Raw genomic sequence first — 24,701 nt, forward strand, 5'->3', positions numbered from 1 at the left:
AGAGCACATCAGGATTGTAATTTGAAGCTTAGGCTCAATATTTAAAAAAATGAGGATTCCTGTGATTTTGCATAATTTGAGAGGTTATGATTCTCAATTCACTAGGCAAAATATTGGTAAGTTGGTTGAAGAAAAAAACAAATTAAATTGGACATCATTCCAAATAATATGGAGAAATATAATGCCTTTCACATTGAATAATAATTTGGTGTTTCTTGACAGTTTCCAGTTTATGAGCAGTTCTCTTGTAAAGCTTGTTGATAATTTAATTACCTAAAGACAGTTTCAAATACGGAAGACAAAAGTTCAAGAAAGATGAAAAATACAAACTTAAACAACAGGGACAGCTTTGAAAAACTTGAAGAAACAAAGCTGCCACCCAAAGAAGAATTTTACTGACAGTTAATTCTGACTGGTGAGCACATAACAGATGAAGAATATGAACATGCTCAAAATGTTTGAAAGACATTGAAATTAAAAAATATCGGTGAATATCACAATTTGTATCTGCAAAGTGATGCATTGTTGTTGGCTGATGTGTTTGAAAATTTCAGAAAGACATGTTTGCAATATTACTGTATAAACTTTAGATTTGAATAAAGTTAATATACAAATTATGAAAACAGCTCAGCAAAAACCACAGACATGAGAAAAGCAATCAAACAAACTGTCAGAAATTATAATGATCAAATAATTGAATCACAGTTTGCAAGCAGACAGTTTCTTAAAGCTGTTATAGAGAGTCAGACAGAATTGAAAAAGTCAGTTGATGAAAAGCAAGACAGATTTTGATTCATTTGGTGAACTAAAGGAAAATCAGTTTGCAGTAAGAAAAGGTCTCAATGATATTACAGAAATGAACAGAGACATTATTACTTTAAACAGGAAATTACCTAGTTATATAATGCCAGAGATCGAACCACCATGTACCTACTAACATTTGTAATGTTGATGAAGGGTTGTCTACACAAGACACTGAAGTGCTCGGTGACCCTTTGATTTTCCAAATCAAGAGAAATTCAAGAAGCTTTTCCATTAGCTTCCATCGCAATTATTAAGCGCAACTCCAGAAGATGTTAAAAGAACAAAAAAGATTCTCCTCTTTTGGAGTTTTATGATTCAATGATTAAATCACATTAAAAATACAGAGATTCATTAGATATTGTAATTTATAAAAGGTGATAAGATGAAAGTCGATTAAGAAAGGAAAAGGAATGGGGAGTTACTAAAAGAAGAAAAGAAATGCTTATAAAATAGATAATGGACAATTATTATGGTAAATTGATGATAAATGTTCAAAGATTGATGAATGAGATGGTTATTGAAGTACAAAAAGGAGGGCAGATTATTTATGAAGGTTAAAAGCCAATAAGAGTTTGATTGATTTCATTATGAAAAGAAGAAATTTATGTAGTGCTAAAGCTAATAAAATATTCAATAATCTCAATACTATTGCAAATAATTATGCCAAAACACAGAGGCAGTGGAAAACAATCTCTTGCTGATTCAAAAGTATTCTATACAACACCAAAATATTTGATTCAAAAGATTGAGACTTCTTACAGGTACAGGACTTGCAAGACACAATAATATTCAACTCAGAAATGAAGCATACTAGCAAATGTTTGACCATCTCATCAAACTCAAAGTAATTGATAAAAATGAATACAATGAATAATATTCATTGAACAGATATAATATTCATTATTAAAAACTGGAGCATTGGATAATGCAATTCAAGCCTCTTTATTGGCTTAGCTATTACGGTATATGAGCCAATATACCATAATCTAATATCTATACATTGTAACATCCGGTTTCTTCTTACAAAATAAAGTTAAGAAGATTTGTCTAATATCTTGAGGTCGGTTCTTTTTTTTAATAAAACAATTGTTCCACTCGTACTTGTTGGATATGAGATGATTATAGCCAACTCGGCACTACACGCCTCATTGGCTATCTATCATCTCATATCCAACGCGCGCTCATGGAATAATTGTTAATTATATCATAAAGTTTTTTAATTAATATGGGTATATACATGAAAAGAACATTTATGAGTTTTTCTTCAAATGGGACTGGAATTGAAGGTTCTGTCACTCATGATTTTACATTCAAGCTTATTCCTGATTTTGTTTTGGATGAAAGAGCAAATAACATTGCATGCTGTTGATTCACTCAGCATGAGGTACAGCTGGTACAGCAACAAAGTATAACTGTTACAATAATAAATTAAAATAGAGCACTGATGATGGATCGACTTGGAATACAATCACTTTTCCAGAAGGAACTTTTGATTATCAAGACCTTGATCTGTGTATTAATGCTATTTTGAAATCAAGTGGACACAGTGAACCAGGGATTCAAATAAAACTATATGCAGAAAGACTCAGAGTTTTGATTGCTCTTGAAGAGAAATTTTGAGTAGATCTCAGAGAAGGCGATTACAATATTTTGCTTAGTTTTGACTAGAAAATACCCCCAGTGACTTCTTATGGAGATGGAATTGATGCTATTCTATTGAAAACAAATGTATTTTCTGCATGAAAGCGTTATCAATAGAATAAGTTCAAATGCACTAATTCTAACAATTGACATCAGCAACCTAATCCTCTCACTTTTCCATTTTCATTTGAACCAAGAAGGAAAAAAATTCCAACCAATTAGTTTGTATTTCACAGATGAACAACAGACCGATCGATTTGAATGGAACTATGTACTGTAACTCTGACTTTGGTTTTTCAAAGAGAAGATTGATAGTATACATATAATATGCACCAGAGACAATAGATAATATGTAGAGACATACCAAAAACAGAGACACTGGAACATACAACATTCATCAAACTGGTGAAGGTTTAAGTGATTTATTTTCCAAAATAGCAAGTGCAGTAGCTAGAAAAACAGCATAGATTATTCGAAAAAAGGCTTCTACAAAAGTTGCAGAAAAGTGTGGTGAAAAAATTGGTGAAAAAACTGGACAAGTTGTTGGTGGAAAAATTTATGATAAATTCAGTAAAAAAGGCACAGGGATAAAAAAACCTGTCATTCAAGGAGAAGGTTGGGAAATAGCAAAAATAATGAAGTCAATGTCGACAACATCAATATTCGTAATGGTTCTGACAGGTATAGTGTGCATTTTGAAACTGATTTTTATGTCAGCAAAAGAGCAGATAATTAATGCACAATTTGCTGCTGCAGACAATATTACAATAATCAAAGAAGCACAATAGTTTAATCAATCACCAGATATCAACAGGAGTCTGCATTTGAGGAATCTTGTTGAATTTACACAAATTCTTATGCAAAAGATGTCGGACCAACAATTCTTCATTTCCAGACACAAATACTGGTACTGTACAGAAAGACAAATTTGATTTCAAACAGGCACAACTTAATTATGAGAAATGATGCTGATGAATCATGCCTACTGTAGTAATATGTAGTATGAAATGTTATGTTCCAGCCAAATGCAGTATACCATTATGAAGGATTTGTAAAAAGTCAAAAAATTATTCAATCATCAACAGCTGCAGCTCAAGTTAATGTACTCGGCTTTCACAGGTTTGGTTTCTTTGAATCATTTGCAGATCAAATTTGTTCAAATGGAAGAATTAGAATCACAGCAACACTTGAATATGATGATCATGTTATTTTCAGAGCTAATGGAGTAACTGATCCAGAAAGATTAATTATTACAAGATTCATTCCAATATGGTATTTAGTTCAACTAGTGGACAAAATAATGTTATTGAAAAATTACCATACGCCAAATTCTTGGAATTATTTGAAAGAAAGACTTGTGAAAAGTATTCCATGCAGACAAAATCCAGATGGAAGTTTTATGATAAGCACAGCAATAAGAAAACCAAGACAAGCCATGTGTTCATTTGGGCTCTCAATACAACCGAAAATATTGGAAACCATAAGAATTTAATCCATTTGTTTTTTATAGTTATAAAGTTGGATCAAACGTGGCTGGTGCAAAGTGAAAGGTGGTGTTTTTTTATCCACAACAGAGAATGAGACACGACAGAGAAGTGGCAAAAACATACAGAACATTGATTTGAAAAGCTTTAACGCATTCTATACCTAGATCTGACCAACCAAGAAGTTGAATTGAAAAGTGGAAGCACAAAACTTGAACTACATTATACGCTGACTGCTTTAGCAGCAAAAAGTTACTTTTTGTATCCTCTTGTGCTTCAAAAAGAATTATCTGTGGATAATGTGTCTGGAAAAGCTGTTCTGAGAGTATAGATGAAAGTATAAAAATGTTCATTAATTGAGTATCATCTGTGTAAACATGTCATTTATTTTTCACTAACCGAGTACATGTATCATTTATATGATAATCATTAAAAAAAAACTGTTTTTAAAGGTTCTTTAAGTAGTCAATTAATCATAATTATATAAGCAAAATGAAAATGCAATAGGAAACAAATCTGCAATAACGATCGGACTGAATGCAAGGAGACTTTCTGGTCCTGATGAACTAATGTTCCCAAAATTAGCACAAGTAAACAAAATAAAAAGATAAAAAAAACAGGGACGTTGTTCAATATGGAGGTTTGCTTTGGGTTTCTCTTGCTCAATTTGCCCAACCTCTTCTAAGCAAAGCTACACCTGCTGTTGCGACTAATAATTATTATTGGAAAAGAGTGGTCATTATTTATCTCTTTCTGGCAGAACTATGAGCGGTGATATTTATATGGATTCAAAAGAAGTAAAAAACATGAAAGAATACATGTACTGTAGGTTTAGAATCATATTCCAATGTTATTAAAAATTAAAAAACAGCATTTTCTTTCAAATCTAGCTATAATTCATTAGCAACATTTAGTTTATATGAAATTTCACAAAAAACATTGAATGAAGATTCTCAAATAGAAATCTACGGTGGCTTACAACTGTCACATCAAAGTAAAGTCACTCACATCGAATTAAAATGACTCGCATCAAATTAAAATCACTCACATTAAATTCAGATCACTCACATCAAAATAAAGCTACATTAAATTGAAATCACTCACATCAAATAAAAATCGCTCACATCAAATACAAATCGCTCACATCAAATTCAAATCGCTCACATCAAATTCAAATCGCTCACATCAAATACAAATCATTACATCAATTGGTCAGCGGCTAAGTCAATGAATGCTATCCCCAATGTGTACTCAGTCTTCCACTTTACCGCCATTTTGTACGATGGATCCGTTTTGTACAATCGTTCTTTGACTCAACACTAGTTCATTGATCGAAATTCTAGCAAATAATAATGTATAAAATTGCACTAATTGTGGGAGCGATCAATGTTGAAAACTGCAAATTCTGCAGAACCTGTGGCAAAGGTAAGAGAAATGTTGCACATATTTTATGTTCTACATGAATATTATGGACGATCGGTGAGATCCAGCGTTGCTCATTTCGGCTCAACATCGACTTGCACGTGTGAAAGTGGGATTTTGGGAAAAGAACGATTGTACAAAATGGCGGTAAAGTGGAAGACCGAGTAAACATTGGGGATAGCATTCATTGACTTAGCCGCTGACCAACTGATGTAACAATTTGTATTTGATGTGAGCAATTTGAATTTGATGTGAACGATTTGAATTTGATGTGAACGATTTGAATTTGATGTGAGCGATTTGTATTTGATGTGAGTGATTTGTATTTGATGTGAGCAATTTGAATTTGAAGTCACCGATTTGTATTTGATGTGAGTGATTTCGATTTAATGTGAGTAACTTTATTTTGATGTGAGTGATCTTAATTTGATGTGAGTGATTTTAAGTTGATGTGACAGTTGTAGGCCACCGTAGAAATCGATGGAAAAAAGCCTTCAACAATGCTTTCAATGCAAGGAATAAAAAGATAATTAATCAACATTTCTGATCCAACAAATTCTAAAGATGCTGAAAATAAAGCTTAATATGTAGATTCACATGTTTCAACTCACACAAGCACAAATTATTTACTATAACTGTACAGCACACTGTAAACAGGAACTGAAAAAAAGGTACCTTAACGTTGAGGACACTACGTAATGTCCACAACACAAATTCAATGTCTATTTTCTAAGGAAAGTGCCAGTAGCTGGGTAATAATTTATGGCTCAATGATAGTGTAAGACAAAGGTTATACACACATACCATTATATTAATGATCCCATTATGTATCATAAACTTCAACTATATCAATTCTGAATTAGATAAAGACACAAGAACAGAACTTGAAAACCTTTACAAATTCTATCGTAAAAATACTGTTTATTGAAAAGAACTTTCAAACATTTCAAACAAGTGAACTTGATTTGTGAAATAACCAGTTCTATTCTCATTGTAAGTGGGACAATTTCTGGAGCTGCTACACTCAACCCAATAGTTCTCGGTTCAATCACTGGATCAGGCGTAGTATTGACAGCATACACAAAAATGAAAAATTATCCAAGAAAAATAAAATATAAATGTGCAAATTCACATTCACATCATATGAAAAAACGTTGAATGAAATGAGATCATATGCGCTTGATTCCAACTTCAACAACAAACAATTTCTGAACCAAACGAAACTACCAGTACTTGGAAACATAGTCAGAGACAAATATGAAAACAAATACAGAAAGAAATTCAGCACAAAATAGATTTTATATTATCTCCTCTTTCTTCTAAAGCCTTATTCCAAAATTGCTCATATCTTTTCATCATTTTCTTCCATTTGGTTGCTTCAATGTGAGCCTTAATACCAATCAAAGAGAAAATCTTGTTTATCGCAAATTTCATGTTGATTGTTCTTTTCTTTTTTCCCCTTCCATTCATCAAGAACAAAAAACACTTTTTCTATTCTGTTGATGATGTCTCTGTTGATCTGAATATTATATTCTCTTTCAATGTCAAATAATTTATTATTCTCTCAATACGATACTTTCTGTGAATTAAATACTCTTTTCCCTGAACTTGAATTTGGTAGTCAATGAATTCATTCACAAATCCATTATCCTTCAACAAAACCACATTCAACACAAACGAATTGATAACCAACACATTGTATATAAGAATTTAAGCAGCAAACCTCTTTATCTTCTTGATATCAACAAGTATTTCCATACAAAAAAGACAAACATCTTCTCTAAAATCAACCAAACCTTCATGTTATCACCACATATTTTTTTTCAGTTTCTTCTCTCATCTCAGTCTTTTCAATCTTCTTTTTCAAAATCTGTCTACAAACACCACAAATTATTGTTATTTTCCAATCCAAGGTGAACAATTATCATAATAACACAATATACTATAATTATTTTAACAATAATAAATTAGTTTTACATACATTTCACACACCATAACATACAACATCATCTTCAGAAACAGTCTCATTATCAATCAAACACTGATTAATCACAGCAACTTTGTTACCTTGTAACTGAATAAAACTCTTATCATTATTATTCAAAACATTTCCACCACATTTACATACATTCTTTTCAAAATAGATACTATTTTTTAGCATCATTTATACTCATAAAATTATTGAAACCTTCAACTGTAGTCACACATATTTTTCTATTTTCATTATCATCATTCATATGAGTATTTTTATCAAATTGCAGAAAATCCATCTTGCCATACAATCAGTACATACAATTTTTAACCACTTATCATATTCAATTTGTGTTGTAAGATTTTCTAAGCATCCTTTTCCAGAAGAAATCTTTTAATTATCTAGTCTCAAGTTACTCTGATCTTTATCTCTAAAATCAATTTTCTTTCCTATTGGAATCAAACCATTAAAACATTCATAAACAAATCTATAAGCAGCAGCAGCAGCATTATTATTAGATGGATCATATTCAACAATAGAAAGTTCTTCAGGACAATCTTTTGGGTAACACCACTGACCAACGACTATGTTTTCCTTTACCATGAATACATAATTCATGAATACCATTATTAAGTTCACAACACTTTTATCTGGACAAGCAAAAGCATTCTTTAAAATCTGGATGCTGACAATAATTTCTTCCACTCAATTTCATAGAATTCGATTCTAAATCTTCTAAAATAATTCGGTTATCGTCAACAGGTAAATTTGGATCTCTTAGTTTTAGAATTGGTTTTAAACCTTTATCAGTAACCAAAAATTTACGACCAGTAAAAATAACTTTTTTACCTTTCATATTTTATAATATAGAACGCGATTTACCCTTTAAGTCTTTCTTTCCTTATTAGCCAGCAACAAGAGTAAACCACTGTAGAATTCAACAGAAACAAGCATAATTATGAAATAGCCACTGTTGAGGCCAAAGAAAAAAATTAAATTTTCGTGCCCGCAGCGTCGATCGTTGAGTTGGCGGTCAACGGAGGTATATTTGTTTGGTAGTTGGGAGTAAGGAGGGCAAAAACATGGCAACTGTGCCAGGACACCTATTTTTCATGTACTTTTGCCGCAGCGAGATGCCATTATAACGACTGCTGTCTGTGTACTTTTGCAAATAATAATATTTAAGGTAACAAAAAAACACTTCATTTTTCCTTTGCTTTGTATCAAGGAAAGCGACCCGTCTAAGCCTTTATAGCTGGCAAAGATACACTGAGAAGCAAAAAATTAGAAACAGATCGATACCTGTATTCCTGTGCTTGGTACTTCACTCGCCGGAGTGGAGGCCCATAGCGAATTGTTTGCTCCGTCGTTTTCCTTTGCAAAGAACGCAAAACAAATCCTGAGCCTTGCGAGAAAGAAAAAAAAAGCTTCTACCTGCAATATCAACTTTCTTCCAGAGATTCAGCACTCGTTCGAAGCACAATTTCTCCTGAGAAACTACTAGTTTCGGAGACAGGGATGAAATACGTCTGCGCATGCGCCAGAGACCCGCGGTAAGAGACGGGAGCTCAGACGCGTGCTTCTTTAAGCTCAATAAATTTTGCGTGAAATGAACAGCCGTTTCAAAAGTTTAAAAAATAAGGAAGCCGTTAAAAAGATAAGGTTTTAATTCTCATTTATGAAAAGAAGAAAAGAATTTTAAAAAATTGAGAGGGTGTACAAATTGTACAAAAATTGTTCTCGCGCCGAAAAACGGTCTTTTCTGCAAAGTTTCAATACGGTTGCGAACTGGCTCAATTTGCGGCAACGTTTATAGTGTCGTGTTGGCTTTTTCTGATCACTTTTTCGTCCGTTCATGCAAAATGTTGGTTCGTCGGTAAAACAAGGAAGAGTAAAGAAGCTTTTTACGGCACTTCTAAGCCCCTGCCACTTGGTTTGGCAAGAGCCGTGAACTTTCCTGAAGAAACTCCAGTTTGTTGACTCATCGTCGAACGATCGAAATTCGAAAAGCAAGATAGTCGCTGCTCATCGTCGTTTTCCGACCGACATTCCAATTAATTAAACTTAATTCCCGTGAGCCTTTTCGAGATTTTAGACATAAAGGGAAGAAAGAAAGTGAGATATCAATCAAGGAGCACGTGGCGTGACGCCTGTGAAATAACAATTTAACAAAGTGCAGAAGGAGACTGAAGTATGGCGATAACAAATGGATTTCGTTGTCAACTATGTTGACGCAAAATCATGCATTTGGTTTTGTTTTGATTTAAATCTAGGAAAGTGCCTCTTTAGGATTGGAAAAACTACGAAAAAAGAAGCCATTTACTGTTAATTTTACGGCATATGGTATTTCGGGGACTAGACTGGACTGGAGTGGACTGGACTGGACTAGTGAAATGTGGACTAGTAAAGCGCGGACTAGTAAAACGCGGACTAGTAAAACGCGGACTAGAAAAACGCGGACTAGTAAAACGGGGACTAGCAAAACGCGGACTAGTAAAACGCGGACTAGTAACACGCGGACTAGTAAAACGCGGACTAGTAAAACGAGGACTAGTAAAACGCGGACTAGTAAAACGCGGACTAGTAAAACGCAGACTAGTAAAACGCAGATTAGTAAAACGCGGACTAGTAAAACGCGGACTAGTAAAACGAGGACTAGTAAAACGCGGACTAGTAAAACGCCGACTAGTAAAACGAGGACTAGTAAAACGCGGACCAGTAAGACGCGGACTAGTAAAACGACAACAACAAAAAAAACAATTTCATACGAAGGCGATCATAAGACTTAATGGCAAGCCAATTTAGTAAGTGACAATCCCTGTTTGACCTTTAAGCTGCAAATGGGTTTGACATGCGCCAGATACAAACGAATTTATAAGTTTAGGCTAAGAAAGAATTTTATTCAGCACCAGTTCAAAATCCTAAAATACACTTTCGTCGTAAATTTCACGGCAGAAACACAGGAACTCGATGAATAAAAGTCGCATTAAATCTCTTTGTGTCTAGGTAGAAGAGTCTCATTGACTCCGGCTTTTCGGTGGGAGAAAAACCGATTTACACACGCCATTACAGAAAACAAACAAGCAGACTGACAACTCCAAAACACATATTTGCATTCACTTACAATTTGACTTTCCGTGAAATTTTAAAACGGAACAGAGGTAAATCTTCGAAGATTAATCGTCGTTGGAAATAAAAAATTATTTCCGTAAGATCTCTAACTGTTTCTCTTTTTACGAGAAAATCGTCGCATGATCCTTTAACTCGTGTGTGTTTGTCATACCATTACTGCTGTTTCTTCAAGAGCGTATGCTTCTTTCTTCTTCAATTGACAGGTGTCACATCGTGACAGTTGCTTATCAAAAAATGTTTCGGCGAAAACATTCTCTTTAACTTGAATAACGCTTGTTTTCCTTATAACTCACTCGCCATCACATTGTGAAGTGCAAGGAGGATTTTCCCGTAATTAAACTCGTAATTGTAGCCCTAAATCATTCGGGTTCTTTTAGCAATCATTGTTTTTATGCGTTAGAAAAAGATAAAAGTGTTATTCACCAGCATAGGTCGGTCCGTAATGGGAACTTCTGAACTGTTCGTATATTTCTGAACTGTTCAAAAATTGGTGTAGCATCCTGGATTCTTCAAGGCTCTGGTCGCATTACGACCGAATTGTTTACTCTAGGGATTAAACTCTGTCAACACAAGCATTTTCTAATGCGACCCAATTTTTGCGGTTTCCTAAAAGTTTCAAAATTCTAAAATTCATCAAAGACGCCGGTGTGCCTTGGTGGGGCTGACCGATTTTGCCAAACTTTTTTGAAACGAAAGGACCCGCTTCGGTTGCGGACAAAGTTGTCATTTGTGCCTGTGTGTGAAAAAAGATAAAAACCAAAAAGAGCGGGAAATTTCTCCATTTTTCAATTTCTCCATCTCTCCATCAGTAAAACGAAAGCAAACCTTTGATTTTGTTGTTGTTAAATAGCTGAAAACAAAAGGACTATAATCGCCATGCAAAGTGTTCTGTTTCGCCGCATGGTTAGTTCGGGGGAATGTTTATTTTTGCCGGATGTGAGATTGACTGTGTGATTGACGTTTCCATTTTAACCCGGTTGAAATACAATACTAATTAATGTTGCCAACTTCATTTTTCTTTTCCCGTTAAAAAAATTTTGTTTTAGGTTTTTCGAAATCCGGTGAAATTAAAACTTGACTGTAATGCGACCCCCCTAAGTAAAACTGTCTTGACTCAGTTGCATTAGAAAACGAAAATTGTCGGCACGCGTCTCCTTAGATGATTGCCAAAAGAGCCCGAATGAATCAGGGCTACAATTACTAGTTTAATTACGGGAAAATCCTCCTTGAACTTAACAATTTGATAGCGAGTGAGTTATAAAGAAAACAAACGTTATTCAAATTAAAGAGAAAGCTTTCGCCGAAACACTTTTATTTCTAAAGGTAATTAAAAGGCTTCCGTACAAATTTTGAAACATTTTTTGATAAGTAACTGTCACGGCGTGACACCTGTCAATTGAGGAAGAAAGAAGCATACGCTTTTGAAGAAACAGCAGTACTGGTATGACAAACACGCATGAATTAAATGATCATGCGACGATTTTCTCGTAAAAAGAAAAACAGTTAGAGATCTTACGGAAAGTACTTTTTATTTCCAACGACGATTAATCTTCGAAGATTTACCTCTGTTCCGTTTTAAAATTTCACGGAAGGTCAAATTGTAAGTTAATGCAAATATGCGTTTTGGAGTTGTCAGTCTGCTTGTTTGTTTTCTGTAATGGCGTGTGTAAATCGGTTTTTCTTCCACCGAAAAGCTGAAGTCAATGAGACTCTTTCTACCTAGACACAAAGAGATTTAATGCGACTTTAATTCATCGAGTTCCTGTGTTTCTGCCGTGAAATTTACGACGAAAGTGTATTTTAGGATTTTGAACTGGTGCTGAATAAAATTTTCTCAGCCTAAACTTATAAATTCGTTTGTATCTGGCGCATGTCAAACCCATTTGCAGCTTAAAGGTCAAACAGGGATTGTCACTTACTAAATTGGCTTGCCATTAAGTCTTATGATCGCCTTCGTATGAAATTGTTTTTTTTGTTGTTGTCGTTTTACTAGTCCGCGTTTTACTAGTCCGCGTTTTACTAGTCCTCGTTTTACTAGTCCGCGTATTACTAGTCCGCGTCTTACTAGTCCGCGTCTTACTAGTCCGCGTCTTACTAGTCCGCGTCTTACTAGTCCGCGTCTTACTAGTCCGCGTCTTACTAGTCCGCGTCTTACTAGTCCGCGTCTTACTAGTCCGCGTTTTACTAGTCCGCGCTTTCCTAGTCTGCGTTTTACTAGTCCAGTCCAGTCCAGTCCAGTCTGCAAAATACCATATGCCTAGTTTTACATAGGTAAACTTCCACTATTTTAATTAAGCTAATAATGGAGAGAGGGAAGTTTTCTCTCATCAATATCTTGCAGTAGTTCCATCATTTACTGTATTGTCAAAATAGCTTAGTTAAGTTTTCGTAGCTTTAAATTACTTTTGTGTCTGTTATTATCACCATTCAAATTCAAGACAGATACCAGTAAACCAATTGTCAATCAAAACCAGCTCAGACCAACCCATCCTTAACTCCCACCCCACATCATATCAATCAAAATATTCAGTTCAAACTTTTCTTTAACTCCAAAAAACTTTTTTTCCTCCCTATACCTAACCTCTTCTATTCCTTTTACCACCTACTTCTAATACTAACCAACATGTTACTCATCTCCCTCATTCCTTTTCCTCTGATTATGACTATCTCATCTTATTTCATTCTAACCTTCCTTATTATTATTATTATTATTATTATTTTTATTATTATTATAAATTTCTGTACTGCCTTAAAATGGCTACAAATTGAATATAAAAATAATGAAAAAACAAATTTGTCAAAGAAATCTTTAAAAAAAAACCAACAAACAAGCAAAAAGGGCTCTTTCCAATATTCTAGCGAATAAAGCTTTCTTTATGGAGTCTTTTGCAATGAAAATCTTTCATTTTCCTTTTTTTCTTTTCTTGTGTATCTTTTTGTCTTTTCATGTTGTATTTCTTCATTTTCATTTCATTTCCGGTGTAATTTTATTAAGTTAAGAAAAATTTGACCCTTTATCTGCAGGTCAAAGGAATACCTTGTAGATATATAAGAAAATAGAATAAAAGTGTGGAAGTGTGGACCTTCAATGCTAGTACCCAATTGAACTACTGATAGCTTTTATTTTAATGTGCCTTATGACTGACATAACTGCCTTGCAGTTTGTAGGTCCCTCAGTGTAAATTCTCTATTGAACAACTAACCTTTTATTTTCATCATTTCACACTTTCAACACTTGCCACCATTACGTTTCTTTTCTCCTTATTAACCCACTATTTTTGTGGAGATTTGGGAACCCTTTCATTTGGGATTCCATACTTTTACATAATCAATCAATTCATCAATCAATTAATCAATCAATCAATCAAGTTTATTGACTATACGAGCGGCATGGTTACCCTGATTGCCCAAGCCAGAGGCTCATGTATGAAACATAAGAGAGCAACCCACCCATCCCACCCTAGGGGAGGACATCCACCACACTGTGACAGTAATCTCGTGCATGGGAAATTCATGTCGCCTACCTCTAACCCTGCAGGAGACGGGGCCTATGGTTTATTTGTCATTATCTGAAAAGACTAGAATGTCTATCCATTTCTTGATATTATAGAAAGGTAGGAAATTCTCCTCAGTTATTTTTAAGACCATGACCATGAGTATTGGTCTGGCTGGGGCTCGAACCCTCGACCTCCCGCACAACACAATCCAGCACTCTAACCATGTAATGCCACAAAGGTTGCTAGATAAATCTATTGCATTTTTTTGAAAAAAGTTTTTCTTTCTTAAAAAAGAAAAAAAAAAACAGTCAATATCCAACCACATCAACATGGCAATGTCACTTTCGGGTCCTTTCTGAGCACTATTTTACAGTCAACAGTTCTTGGCAGAACAGGAAGCAACTCATGCACACTTATTGCCCTTTTGTTTAGCAAATTGTTTTATTCATCCAATTTGGATATTTCTGTAATAAGAAGTCCACTGAGTCAGGCGTGGGTGTACCAGATAATAATTGTTCGAGGAATCTTACTAGGCAACAGGATCTATGATTCAATCACACAAAACTCCTCAAACCTTTGGTGCGCTACAACCTCTGCAAGGCCCTAGAGCACTGAACAGTATCATGGACCATATATTGGTCCTGAACTCCCTGTCAGCATTAATCCTGAAGCAATTCCGGCTTCTGTTTTCAGTTGAGTTCCAACATCATTGTACTTATTCCAACTTTCCCAGGAATTTTTCTTTTTGGTAGCACATCCACGAGAACAATGGGTTTCATGAGGCTTTTGCTGAGTGGCAGCATTCATGGGAGCTCCTCTCATACCATATGGAAATAACTCATTTCTAATACACTCTTAGGACTTTAACGAATGTTAAGTTCCAGTGAGAGCGATATGCATGGGGTAACGCGATATTTTGCAGCGTTTTTGACTTGTTCATGTAACACCGTGTAGGATGGGTGTGCTTTCGCTTCGCCTTAATAAAAATATAAGTCCCATTTTTTTTCGAGATACACATTTATTACCAAAGCATGGTATTATTTACCTTCTATCAATTTGAATCTTAGCTTATTATCTAAAATGGAGGTAAATTATACTCAAAGAAATTAAGCTTGCAAAATGTTTCCTTACCGAGTACTGAAAGGTGGCTCTTGAGCAAGCAAATGAACATTTCCCAAAAATAATATGTTCAACATGTCGACGAGTTCAGTTTGCAGAAGTTATTTTCAAATAGCGTCCATACATTCCATCCTGAAAGGCAAGATATCTCCACGAATACACAGTTTAAATTACGCCGACATTTCCTTGATCGGACGATCGAACAACTCGCCGACGACAACATCAACACGCTCACGCCACGCATGCGCAGACGATTTTCATCCCTGTCAATGCACTGACAATCGGCTACGTAGAAATTCTAAACGCGATTTCAGAAGAAAATAATGGACTGAAGGTAAAACCAGACTATTCCTGACTTGAAGGTCAAGTACATCTTAAACCGGCAAACAAAAAAATAAGTAAATAAATAAACAAAACACCGGCACTTTTTTTTTAAATTTCGCATGTATTTCGCATGTATTTCCACATTGGACTTCAAACAATCCATCAGATTATTAATCGTTGTAGGTAGCCTCTTAAGTGAAAATTTCAAAATATATACGGAAAACACGTATTCAGTTATTTCTTTCTTCGAAGGTCTGTTAATACTCACATTGCGAAGCTTTCGCCGCGATTTTATTCTTTTAACGTTGTGCGTTGAAGGGTAAGTTTTCGGCCCCTTCCGAGGTGTGGAGATGTACGCAATCGATTTTATCGACACTCCGGCTTCTTACGCACAGCCACCATGTTAGATTCACAGGAAGCATAGCTGACGCCGCGCGGATTCGTCGTGACCGGAATTGTTAGTAATGGTGGGAGAATAAATTCTAAAGTCTTCCAGTTGCCATTAGCACGACTATTGTTGCAATAACATTTAAATTTTTGCAATATCAGGTCAAGGGAAAAAAGCGTAGATCAATCAAGTAGAATGCAATTGGAAAAAAATAGAGCGAAGTGAAGAAAAAATAAAAAGAAGAATAACGGATCTCTTGCGTCGTATATAATGGATTGAGATGAAATAAAACAAACCATATTTAGTTTAAATGTTAACTTCAGGCGTCCTTATTGGCAAACTTTACCAATCTTTCAAACGGGTAAACTTTCTGTGAAGCTTCAGATTCATTGCTTATCACGACAATTACTACTTCGTAGAATAAAGGGGGGGGGGGGGGAAGGGTTCAAGCTGAAAGTTGCATTATGATCCAGCCACCAAGTTTTGAGTTGACAACTAAGGAACATGTTTAATCAGGAGCCATTTCTTCGAGCGTTCAACTGACCTTTGTTTTGTCGCGATGTTTTCAATAGAAAAAATCTATTTATAGTTTGAATTACCGCGGTATGGGATTCCCCGGCCGGCCACGTAAGTTCTTCGACCAATCACGATTAGCTAGTAGTTAAATTCTAGTTATTTCCCTGGAAAAGATAGTGTGAAATAAACCGTTCCGTGAAAATGCCTTGACATAGGCTCAGTGTGGGAGTTGAACGCTCCAAGTAATGGGTCTCTGGTTTAACTCATTTGGATTTTTTCCGGTTATGTGAGTGCTCTCCAATTTCTTCGATGCACAGGCTCAATATTCTTGGCTTTGAATCGATGTTATTTGCATTACTGTACAGGAAAGTGTGAGAGCTATGAGTTCACCTGTGCAAATGGAAAGTGTCTTAGTAAATGGAAGCGTTGTTGGGACGGAGATAACTGTGGTGATAACTCAGATGAACAGCAGTGCCGTAAGTTTGTTTTATTACTATGATCACTGTTGTCTTATATTATAGTCTTCCTTTCCTCGGGTCGATGGCTCACTGTCATTCAATTCGGGCTGTGATAACCATGTCGGGATGCAAACAAATACTGGGAGCCGTCTCTTCGTCTTTTTCTCTCGTTCTTCCTTTCTCTACTCTCTCTCTCTCTCCCTTTCTGCTTTTCTCTTCTTTCCTCCTTTCTTTCTCTCCTTCTTTCTTTCTTCCTTTCTTTCTTTCTTTCTTTCTTTCATCCTTTCTTTCTTTAGTTGTTAAATAATAATAATTATGTACTGAATATGGACCAAATAGAGAAAATGAAGGCTGTTCCTGTAGTTATATCTGCTGACTACATAGGATGATTTTCTCAGTTCAGCTGCCATTTGAGTCGATGTTATCGTATTTGTTTGTTTTAATTTGCAAAAGCCAGGAGTAGAGCAAATCTTAGCTACTACATACATATATTGAATTTGAGATTATTTTATTTCTTTTTATCATTTTCGAATCATTCACGTGGAAATGATAGCTCAGCGTAAGTGTTCTTTTTTTATCTTTTTACATTTATCTGCTTCATGCGTTCGCTTATTTAATCATCTCCTTATATTCTATTTCATTTATACTTTTCTTTAACTGTTTCAGTAAAATGTTAATCACACTTTGTCAAAGAAAAGCCTTACAGCTAGTTACTTGGAGAATTTACGTGTATGGGCGGGGAATCTGTTTCAAACCTTTCTTTGTTTCAAAACAAATTTTGGACCGTCCCAAGTATACCAAACATTCACCTGAATTAATTCGAAATGCTTTCCTCATGTCATTTAGCGTTGAAATCAAGTATTGAAAATGAGTGAAATTTGACGTCTTTTACACTGCTTGGGATTTATTACTAAACTCAGGGGAGTATAAAAAGTGCATGTACCACGTCAAGAGAATATAAACTCTTTTGACAACGTTGAATGAATGTAGGGGAAAAAAAAAGAAAAAAATCGAGTGTGTTTCCTCCTCTTAAAATGAAAAGCATTCAAATACATTTGATTAATTTTCTGACATTGCATAGGAAATAACTTTATACTTTCCCCAGTTTTCTATGCTCTTTTTTTTTTAACATGTACGTCTGTGTAATCACCGGTGAATGCCATTTAATTAATTATCTTACATTGTATAGGAAATAACTCAATAATTTGCCTTCTGTTCTATGCCTTTTTTTTGGTTTCTTTCTTTTTTTTTAACATGCACGATCGTGTAATTAACGGTGAATTTCACTTTTCTTTCGTTCTTTCCTATGTTTTTTTTTTTATGTACTGCGCCTTGGAAATATCAGGAAGTGAGTGCTACTTAATTTTCTTAATGAAAATGTTACTACACATCACATGACCAAAAAGCTGCTGACCACCCCTAGTCTTTACCCTTTCTACCAGCTGAACGCCGATAGAGACAAAAGAAAAGATCAAGAGTTGCTGCACTTCATTAAGAAATCAAGATCTGTGTATCGGCTAGGAAAACAAGTCGTGTTTCAAGATTGTACAATGAATCCAATACTTTGCTGAATAATTTTGCTTTACCCTCCCTTCAGGACTCCTTTAATTTCGCTTTTGCTTTGTTTTGAATAGCGAATTATAGTTTGAATTAGGTAAAGAGACTAGGATTGGCTGTGTGTTGTGGCATCTACTCAACTTCATACGAAATTTAGCGTGTAGTTTTTCCTCTTCATTCTCTACAAAAGAGATGTCAAAACGGTGCCACCTTAGGAATGTGGGAATAAACAGTAATATATATTTAGATATCATTATAATAATCAGTGTCTCATGTTCGTATGTCGATAAGCTCTATCTAGATAATCATCGAGTAATTAACTTAACGAAGCTTGTTTTCAGGGAAAGTCTTGGATACTTGGTGCAGTTCTGCTAAGAAAATTTCGTATTCAATAGATGCTTTAAAATATTTCCGGTCTAAATGGCGTGCTATTTTAGTTATCTAGTTATTTGTTTTTATTCATTTATTGATTAATGCGTCGATTAATTCGAAGCTTCACCATTTCGCCGTGCGACCCATGAGCATTTGACTGCCGTCCGTGCCCTTATGTAGGGAAATTTGAGCCTTGCCTGGTTTGGGTGGGGAGTCTAAACCGGAAGTTTCAAGTCTTTCCAGCAGAAGATAAGTGTTTTAGCTTTTAATATGGAGTTGAGTAAAGGTGAAAAATTTAAATCTAGGTTCTAACGCTTGGTAGGCATGTAGGAATAATATTGACAGTCAAATCCAGCACTTTGATGGGGAATTTGAACACAATTTTGGTCCTGGGGCCGAAAATTCAAACAAACCAATCTTCAAAGGTTCAAATGCCCGGAGGGATTTTGAAGTTTCAAATTGATCGTCACATATTCATTTATTGGTTCATTAATTTTTTTTTATCTAGTCTCCCTAACTTTATTGTTGTTCTGTGTTTCTCTACTCATGTGCCGCACTGTTGAAATAAACTAGCCTGTGAGTGACTTTTGATTAGACTACTAAAGTTAATAATTTACCTGTTTATATTTGTTTCTGCTCCACTTTCCATAATCATCCCTAAATACCGCAAACGTGCATGAGAAGATGAGGGTGAGAGTTTGAATTTTTAATACCATTCGTTGAAAGAGAAAAATGAAAGACATATCTCGAAAACAGTTTGTGAAAAAAAAAAAAAAAAAAAAGTTAACATGCCATAATTATAAATCATAGTTGAAGTGAACATTGTGTTATAATGCTTGATTTTCTATCGTTTTCTCTGCTCTCCATATCGCCCACGATGGATCAAATACATGTAATTGCATCAGGCGGTAAGTGAAAGCTTAAAACTAGATATTGTAACGAAGATAATACGTATCTTTATGTATCTTTCATTTACCGTATCGAAAACAATGTAAACAGGGTCGTGACATTTGCTTAAATAGAAGTCAAGTGATGGAAGATCTTATCCTCAATACAAAGATACAAAAAAAAAAAAAAAATTGGTGAAGAATTTTCAGAAGTGACACACGTACTGCACACTTATTGAATAAGCATTGTCGTAGGGTCCATTGGCTAGTCCGGCATTTAAACAAAGTTTTGCCTTTGTTTAACAAAACTCGTTCTAGGCCATCCTCAGTTTATCTGAATCAGTTTATATGAATATCTATTTTTCTAAACAGTGTCAAGGGGGCCGAAAGCTAATGGTGGAAGGACATTTCTTTAACTAATAAAATTAACCCTCTTACAGAGAATCTTCGAGGCTCACTCCTTGCGTAAAACCGCGGTTTGGGTTGAACCTGTTGTACATAGCCGGCCCTATGCAGGTGGCTAAATCCCAATGGGAAGTTAAAAGTATTTCTTTGACCATCAGTCATGACAAAACAAAACAGGTCTTCCTACACGGTGTTGACTTGTTTTTTTATGAATGCGTCATGTTCGTGAGGTTTTTGTTTGTTCTTGATGATTAGGAATATGACAAGGAAATTGTCATGTGTGTTCTCAATGTTTGCGTCATTTGCTTCTGACTCGCAGTACTTATTTTTCTGCTGTTTGCAAAATGTCGAAGAAATTCCCCCAAAATTTACTACGGCAGTAATTTCCACGTGGAAGGACTAGTATTCCTATCCTCCTCAACTCGATATAGCCATTGGAGAGAGACTGGAGCTAAGTTATCTAAGCTAGTTCGCCAATCCAAACTGAATTGGATGCTTCTTACAATTCAGTTCTTGAGCAACGAGGTGATAAAATGCAGCCCATGCATAAGATACAGCAGATTGTCTCAAAATTACTTTAGCGAGGCTAAAGTCTGTTCTGTTTCATACGAAATTAATATATCTTATGAGACGTTTTGCTGTGTAGTATCGCTGAGTATTTTTAAGAGTTGTGCCTTATCTTGACGAGCCCGTTGGGCGAGTAAAAATACGAATAACGAGTAAAAAATACTCAGCGATACTACACAACAAAACGTTTAAAAAGTTACTTATTATCCCAAACGCCAAATTGTAACTTGAGTGCGGGCGAATTTCGCGGACATTTCTTTACGGGAATGCGTGACAGAAGGTAGGCGAAGCGGAACGGAATTTGCACTTTGTCGTGTTGCTGTTTCTGTTTCACGATGAATCTATGAAGTTCATATATATTTGAACTGCGGTTATAGATACGTATGATGCACGATCCTCGCAGTAGAGAGCGCTATTTAAGCAATAGCGAAAATCAGACCTGAAAAAAATCAGGCCTGTACGGGATTCGAACCACTGACCTCTTCGATACTAGTGCAGCGCTGCGCTAGTATCGCAGAGGTCAGAGGTTCGAATCCCGTACAGGCCTCATTTTTTTTTTCAGGTCTGATTTTCGCTATTGCTTAAATAGCGCTCTCTACTGCGAGGATCGTGCATCATACATATGGTTCTGTTTTGTTCTACAAAGTGATGGAAATTTGTCGTCGTCTAACTGCTTTTCTTCGTTCGATATATCCGATAAACTTGGATCAATATTCGCCAGTCATTCCGACTCTTCCTCGTCAGAAAAATGACTTCAATTCTCCGCCAGTTTTTGTAACTCCAATTCATCAGTTGTGTGATACGATAAAACCTGTGTAACCGGTTCTCTGGAGTACAAAGGTACCGCGTGATATTTGTACCCGTCGTAGGCGTTATTTGTACTCTACGGAGTGTAGTTGGATAATAAAATAGGGTAAACAGTGACAAACCTGATAGAAGAAAAATATCTCCCTGATTTAAAAAGTTCGAACCATGAAGGATATTTATTACCATGAAATGAACTACAAAACATTATGGCATGTTAACTTAGAGGAGTCTCTATAAAGAAGTAGAATTTATCTCATTTTATCTATTTGCGTCATAATGATACAGTAATCAGCGGGCGCTGTCGACCTTGATACACTTATTGCATTAGCTCACTTTAGCATTGATTTCATCAATAGTTGGAAACAAGAGATTCTTACTATTTTCCATCAGTGCAATTCTGATAATTTTGGAATTTAAAGTACGAAATAAGAGTTACCTTGCTACGATTTCCGTTGCTAAATACCCCGGAAAAAAAAAAAAAACACTTTTGAGCGACAGACACTCAAAAGATAAAGTACAAACAAAAACCTTTCCATTCCGGTCAGATATGCAACTAATTCCGAAATAACTTACAAAGCCAAAACAGCAGAGTATTTTTTTTTCTAATTTGTTTCTTCCTCCGCTCATATCTTTAGCAAACTTATCATCATTTAGCATAATTAATTGAATAAGAACAAATGAAATGAAAATCTGGCAATTTCTGCAAGCGTCCTATACACAGTCAAACCTCTGCCAAAACAGCAGAGTATTGTTTTTTCTAATTTGTTTCTTCCTCCGCCCTTATATTTAGCAAACTTATCATTATTTAGCATAGTTAATCGAACAAGAACAAATGAAGTGAAAATCTGACAATTTCTGCAAGCTTCCTATACACAGTCAAACCTGTCTTAAACGTTAACCTGCGGGAAATGGCTTGGTATCCGCTCCATGCAGGTTCCACAGAATAGGTTACTATAAGGAAACGATAAAAAAGTCATTTGTACCATAATTGACCAATCCATGTAAAAGAATTCGCCCAGTAATAGTGCGTGCATTGATTTCGGGAATTAAATATGGATTCAATTCTACAGAGAGATCATTCTTAGTTTTATTTGAGTGGTCCGCTTTAAGTGGCTGTTCGATACAGATGAAAGACAATGCAAACGGGCCGTTGGGACTCAGCAAAGGGTGATCACAACCGCTAATGGAAGTGATAATTTTACATTGATTAAGGGGTAAAAATTTCGGGACTTTGATAACTGATGAACTAATACAGGGTGACCTCTACTATGGTGCCTCAATACAGGGTTCGACTGTATTTACCAAAAATGCTTCTGTTAAAAAGTTTGCTTTATAAGGTCGAAATATTTTCGGATTTTTGACAAACAACTTTGTCACGCAAGAAACAAGTGGAAAGACATGTATCAATGTGCTGCCTACAAATATCCTGTGTTACCTTGGATTGTTGTTTATTTATTTATCCTCAAGGCATCTAGTCAATTAATAATAATAATAATAATAATAAATAGATGCTTATAGGACGCATTTCTAATCTCAATGCGCCTGATAACAGATTATTAAGACATAAGAAAAAGTAATTAATTAACAGTAATGTTTTATAAACAAAAATGTCTTAAGCCTAGTTTTGAATGTTTCTACTGTTTCCACTCTTTTAATATTCTTTGTTTGCACGTGACGTCGGCATAAATTAAAAAACCGGGGTCAGCCATGTTGGGGGATAACCACGCGTTACAATCCCTGTAACATAGCTGTCTGAAGTGTAAGTTGAAGGTGTTACGCATATACTTGTCAATGTCATGCATTCTAAATAGCTGTCAATACTTGTAATTAGGTATACCAATGTAGACTTTTTTAAGACTTGTGCTGTAGTTTGGATTGCAATACCTTTATTTTGTGTGAGCGGTAAATTTTTTTTGTTGGATACTACACCGCCCACGTGCTTTGCGGAAGCCGGTATGATCGTTTGCCACAACTCTGTGTTGTCTTTGGTTGTTTTGAATTTGGTTGTGTTACAGGTTTGAATAAGGAAGCAATTGAAAAGTGATTATTGTTTAAGCTTTCAAGGCTCTATGTTTCTTTTGTAATAAAAATTTTCCAAACTTGGCGCATACTCATATAGTTTAGTTTGAGATTCAGCTAATTATTGATACTTGTGGGATTGATGCTGTGTTTTCTAAATAGTGATAATAACAACACAAACTGGGGTATAACCATTCACATACTTTGCGGAAGCCGGTATTGTTTCGTTGGCAAAGGAAAAACCAGGCGAGTCTCTGGCTCCTATTGACAAAGCTGCCATAGTGTGCTATGCACTCACCAATTTATCAGAGTCCATGCATTGTACCATTTGATCGAGGTGAACTTACAACCAGTTTGATTCCAGGTACTTCATGTACAATTTTTCATATAAAGGCTGCACTTAAGGCTAGCCACAATCTGCCATTAAAGAACTTCAGTAATTCTCAAGTTGACAAAAACACAGCTTTAAGGTAAACCATTGACAAGCAATATGTGTTTAGTTTGTGTCACAGATGCTAGTCGTTAATAGATACCTATACGACAAACAACCATAAAGTTCAGTTAGCATTTTGACAAAGAAAGGAGCACCCTTAAAGTAATAGTTTGGTGGTTGTGGTACAATTGAATAACCTTGACATTTCAATCATGATTGCTCAGTTAATTTTTTCTATAAAAAGTTGGACAGATCTAGTTTATTAAAGGCTCTTCTTTCAACTTCAAACATGACGTATGATACCATTTTATCTTGCACGAATCATTGTCACAGCCAATTAATGTGCTGCCCTCCAAATCTTGTTGATAATAGCACCACGGCCCTTCCTCTTCTTCATCATCAGATTATGTTGATGAAGATGGAATAGCTAGAGCTTCACACCCTGGGCATGTATATTACTTCCCTACAATTTCAGGCAAAATGCACTTGCTTAAGAAATCAGAGGAAACAGAGCGTGCATTTTCCCAAAACTGTTGGTCAGGAAGAATTTCTGCACAAAGAGATCTATTGTTGTTCACACCACAAAATCACAATATTCAACCTCACAGATGAACTTTACCAAACTCATCTTTCTTTAAACAAAAGTTGGTTTGGCCAGCAGCCTAAGCGATTGTGGAATCCTTGTGTGCATATGGACATTTTATTCACACACACCCATCCCACAGCATTTGCAGTTAATAATCCCATCAGGAGAAGCTACCAAGTATGGTCACCTTAGATCAATATTGAGACCACTGTCAGAAATTGTCAAAGACTCATGGTCAGAAATTGTCAGACTGGTAAGCTTTGTGAGCCCTACACTTGTTTTCACAACCCCACCTCGTCGCCGCAGTTGAA

The 24,701-nt window shown here is 35.5% G+C and overlaps 1 protein-coding gene and 1 long non-coding RNA gene across 4 annotated transcripts in view; one reads left to right on the top strand and one right to left on the bottom strand.

Annotated features, from left to right (window-relative positions):
• The window catches only part of LOC148730948 (uncharacterized), a 61,987-nt gene extending 53,128 nt beyond the window's left edge, over nt 1-8,859 (bottom strand). For both annotated transcript variants that reach the window (XR_016001820.1, XR_016001819.1), the window contains exon 1: nt 8,626-8,859. This is a non-coding gene — a long non-coding RNA (uncharacterized LOC148730948). The remainder of the gene's footprint in view (nt 1-8,625) is intronic.
• The window catches only part of LOC148730951 (uncharacterized), a 42,688-nt gene extending 23,413 nt beyond the window's left edge, over nt 1-19,275 (top strand). The window contains exons 8-9 of one of the 2 annotated variants that reach the window (XM_088761419.1): nt 16,665-16,775; nt 18,103-19,275. In XM_088761419.1, coding sequence (XP_088617545.1) covers nt 16,665-16,775; nt 18,103-18,155 — 164 coding nt within the window. In that variant the 3' untranslated portion in view covers nt 18,156-19,275. Of the gene's footprint in view, nt 1-3,955; nt 4,381-16,664; nt 16,776-18,102 lie in introns of those variants that run through there. The other variant, XM_088761421.1, reaches the window with a different exon arrangement.
• The last annotated feature ends 5,426 nt before the right edge of the window (nt 19,276-24,701 follow it).

Source organism: Stylophora pistillata, chromosome 5 (assembly GCF_964205215.1).
Source record: "Stylophora pistillata chromosome 5, jaStyPist1.2, whole genome shotgun sequence".
In the NCBI taxonomy this organism is placed as follows: domain Eukaryota; kingdom Metazoa; phylum Cnidaria; class Anthozoa; order Scleractinia; family Pocilloporidae; genus Stylophora; species Stylophora pistillata.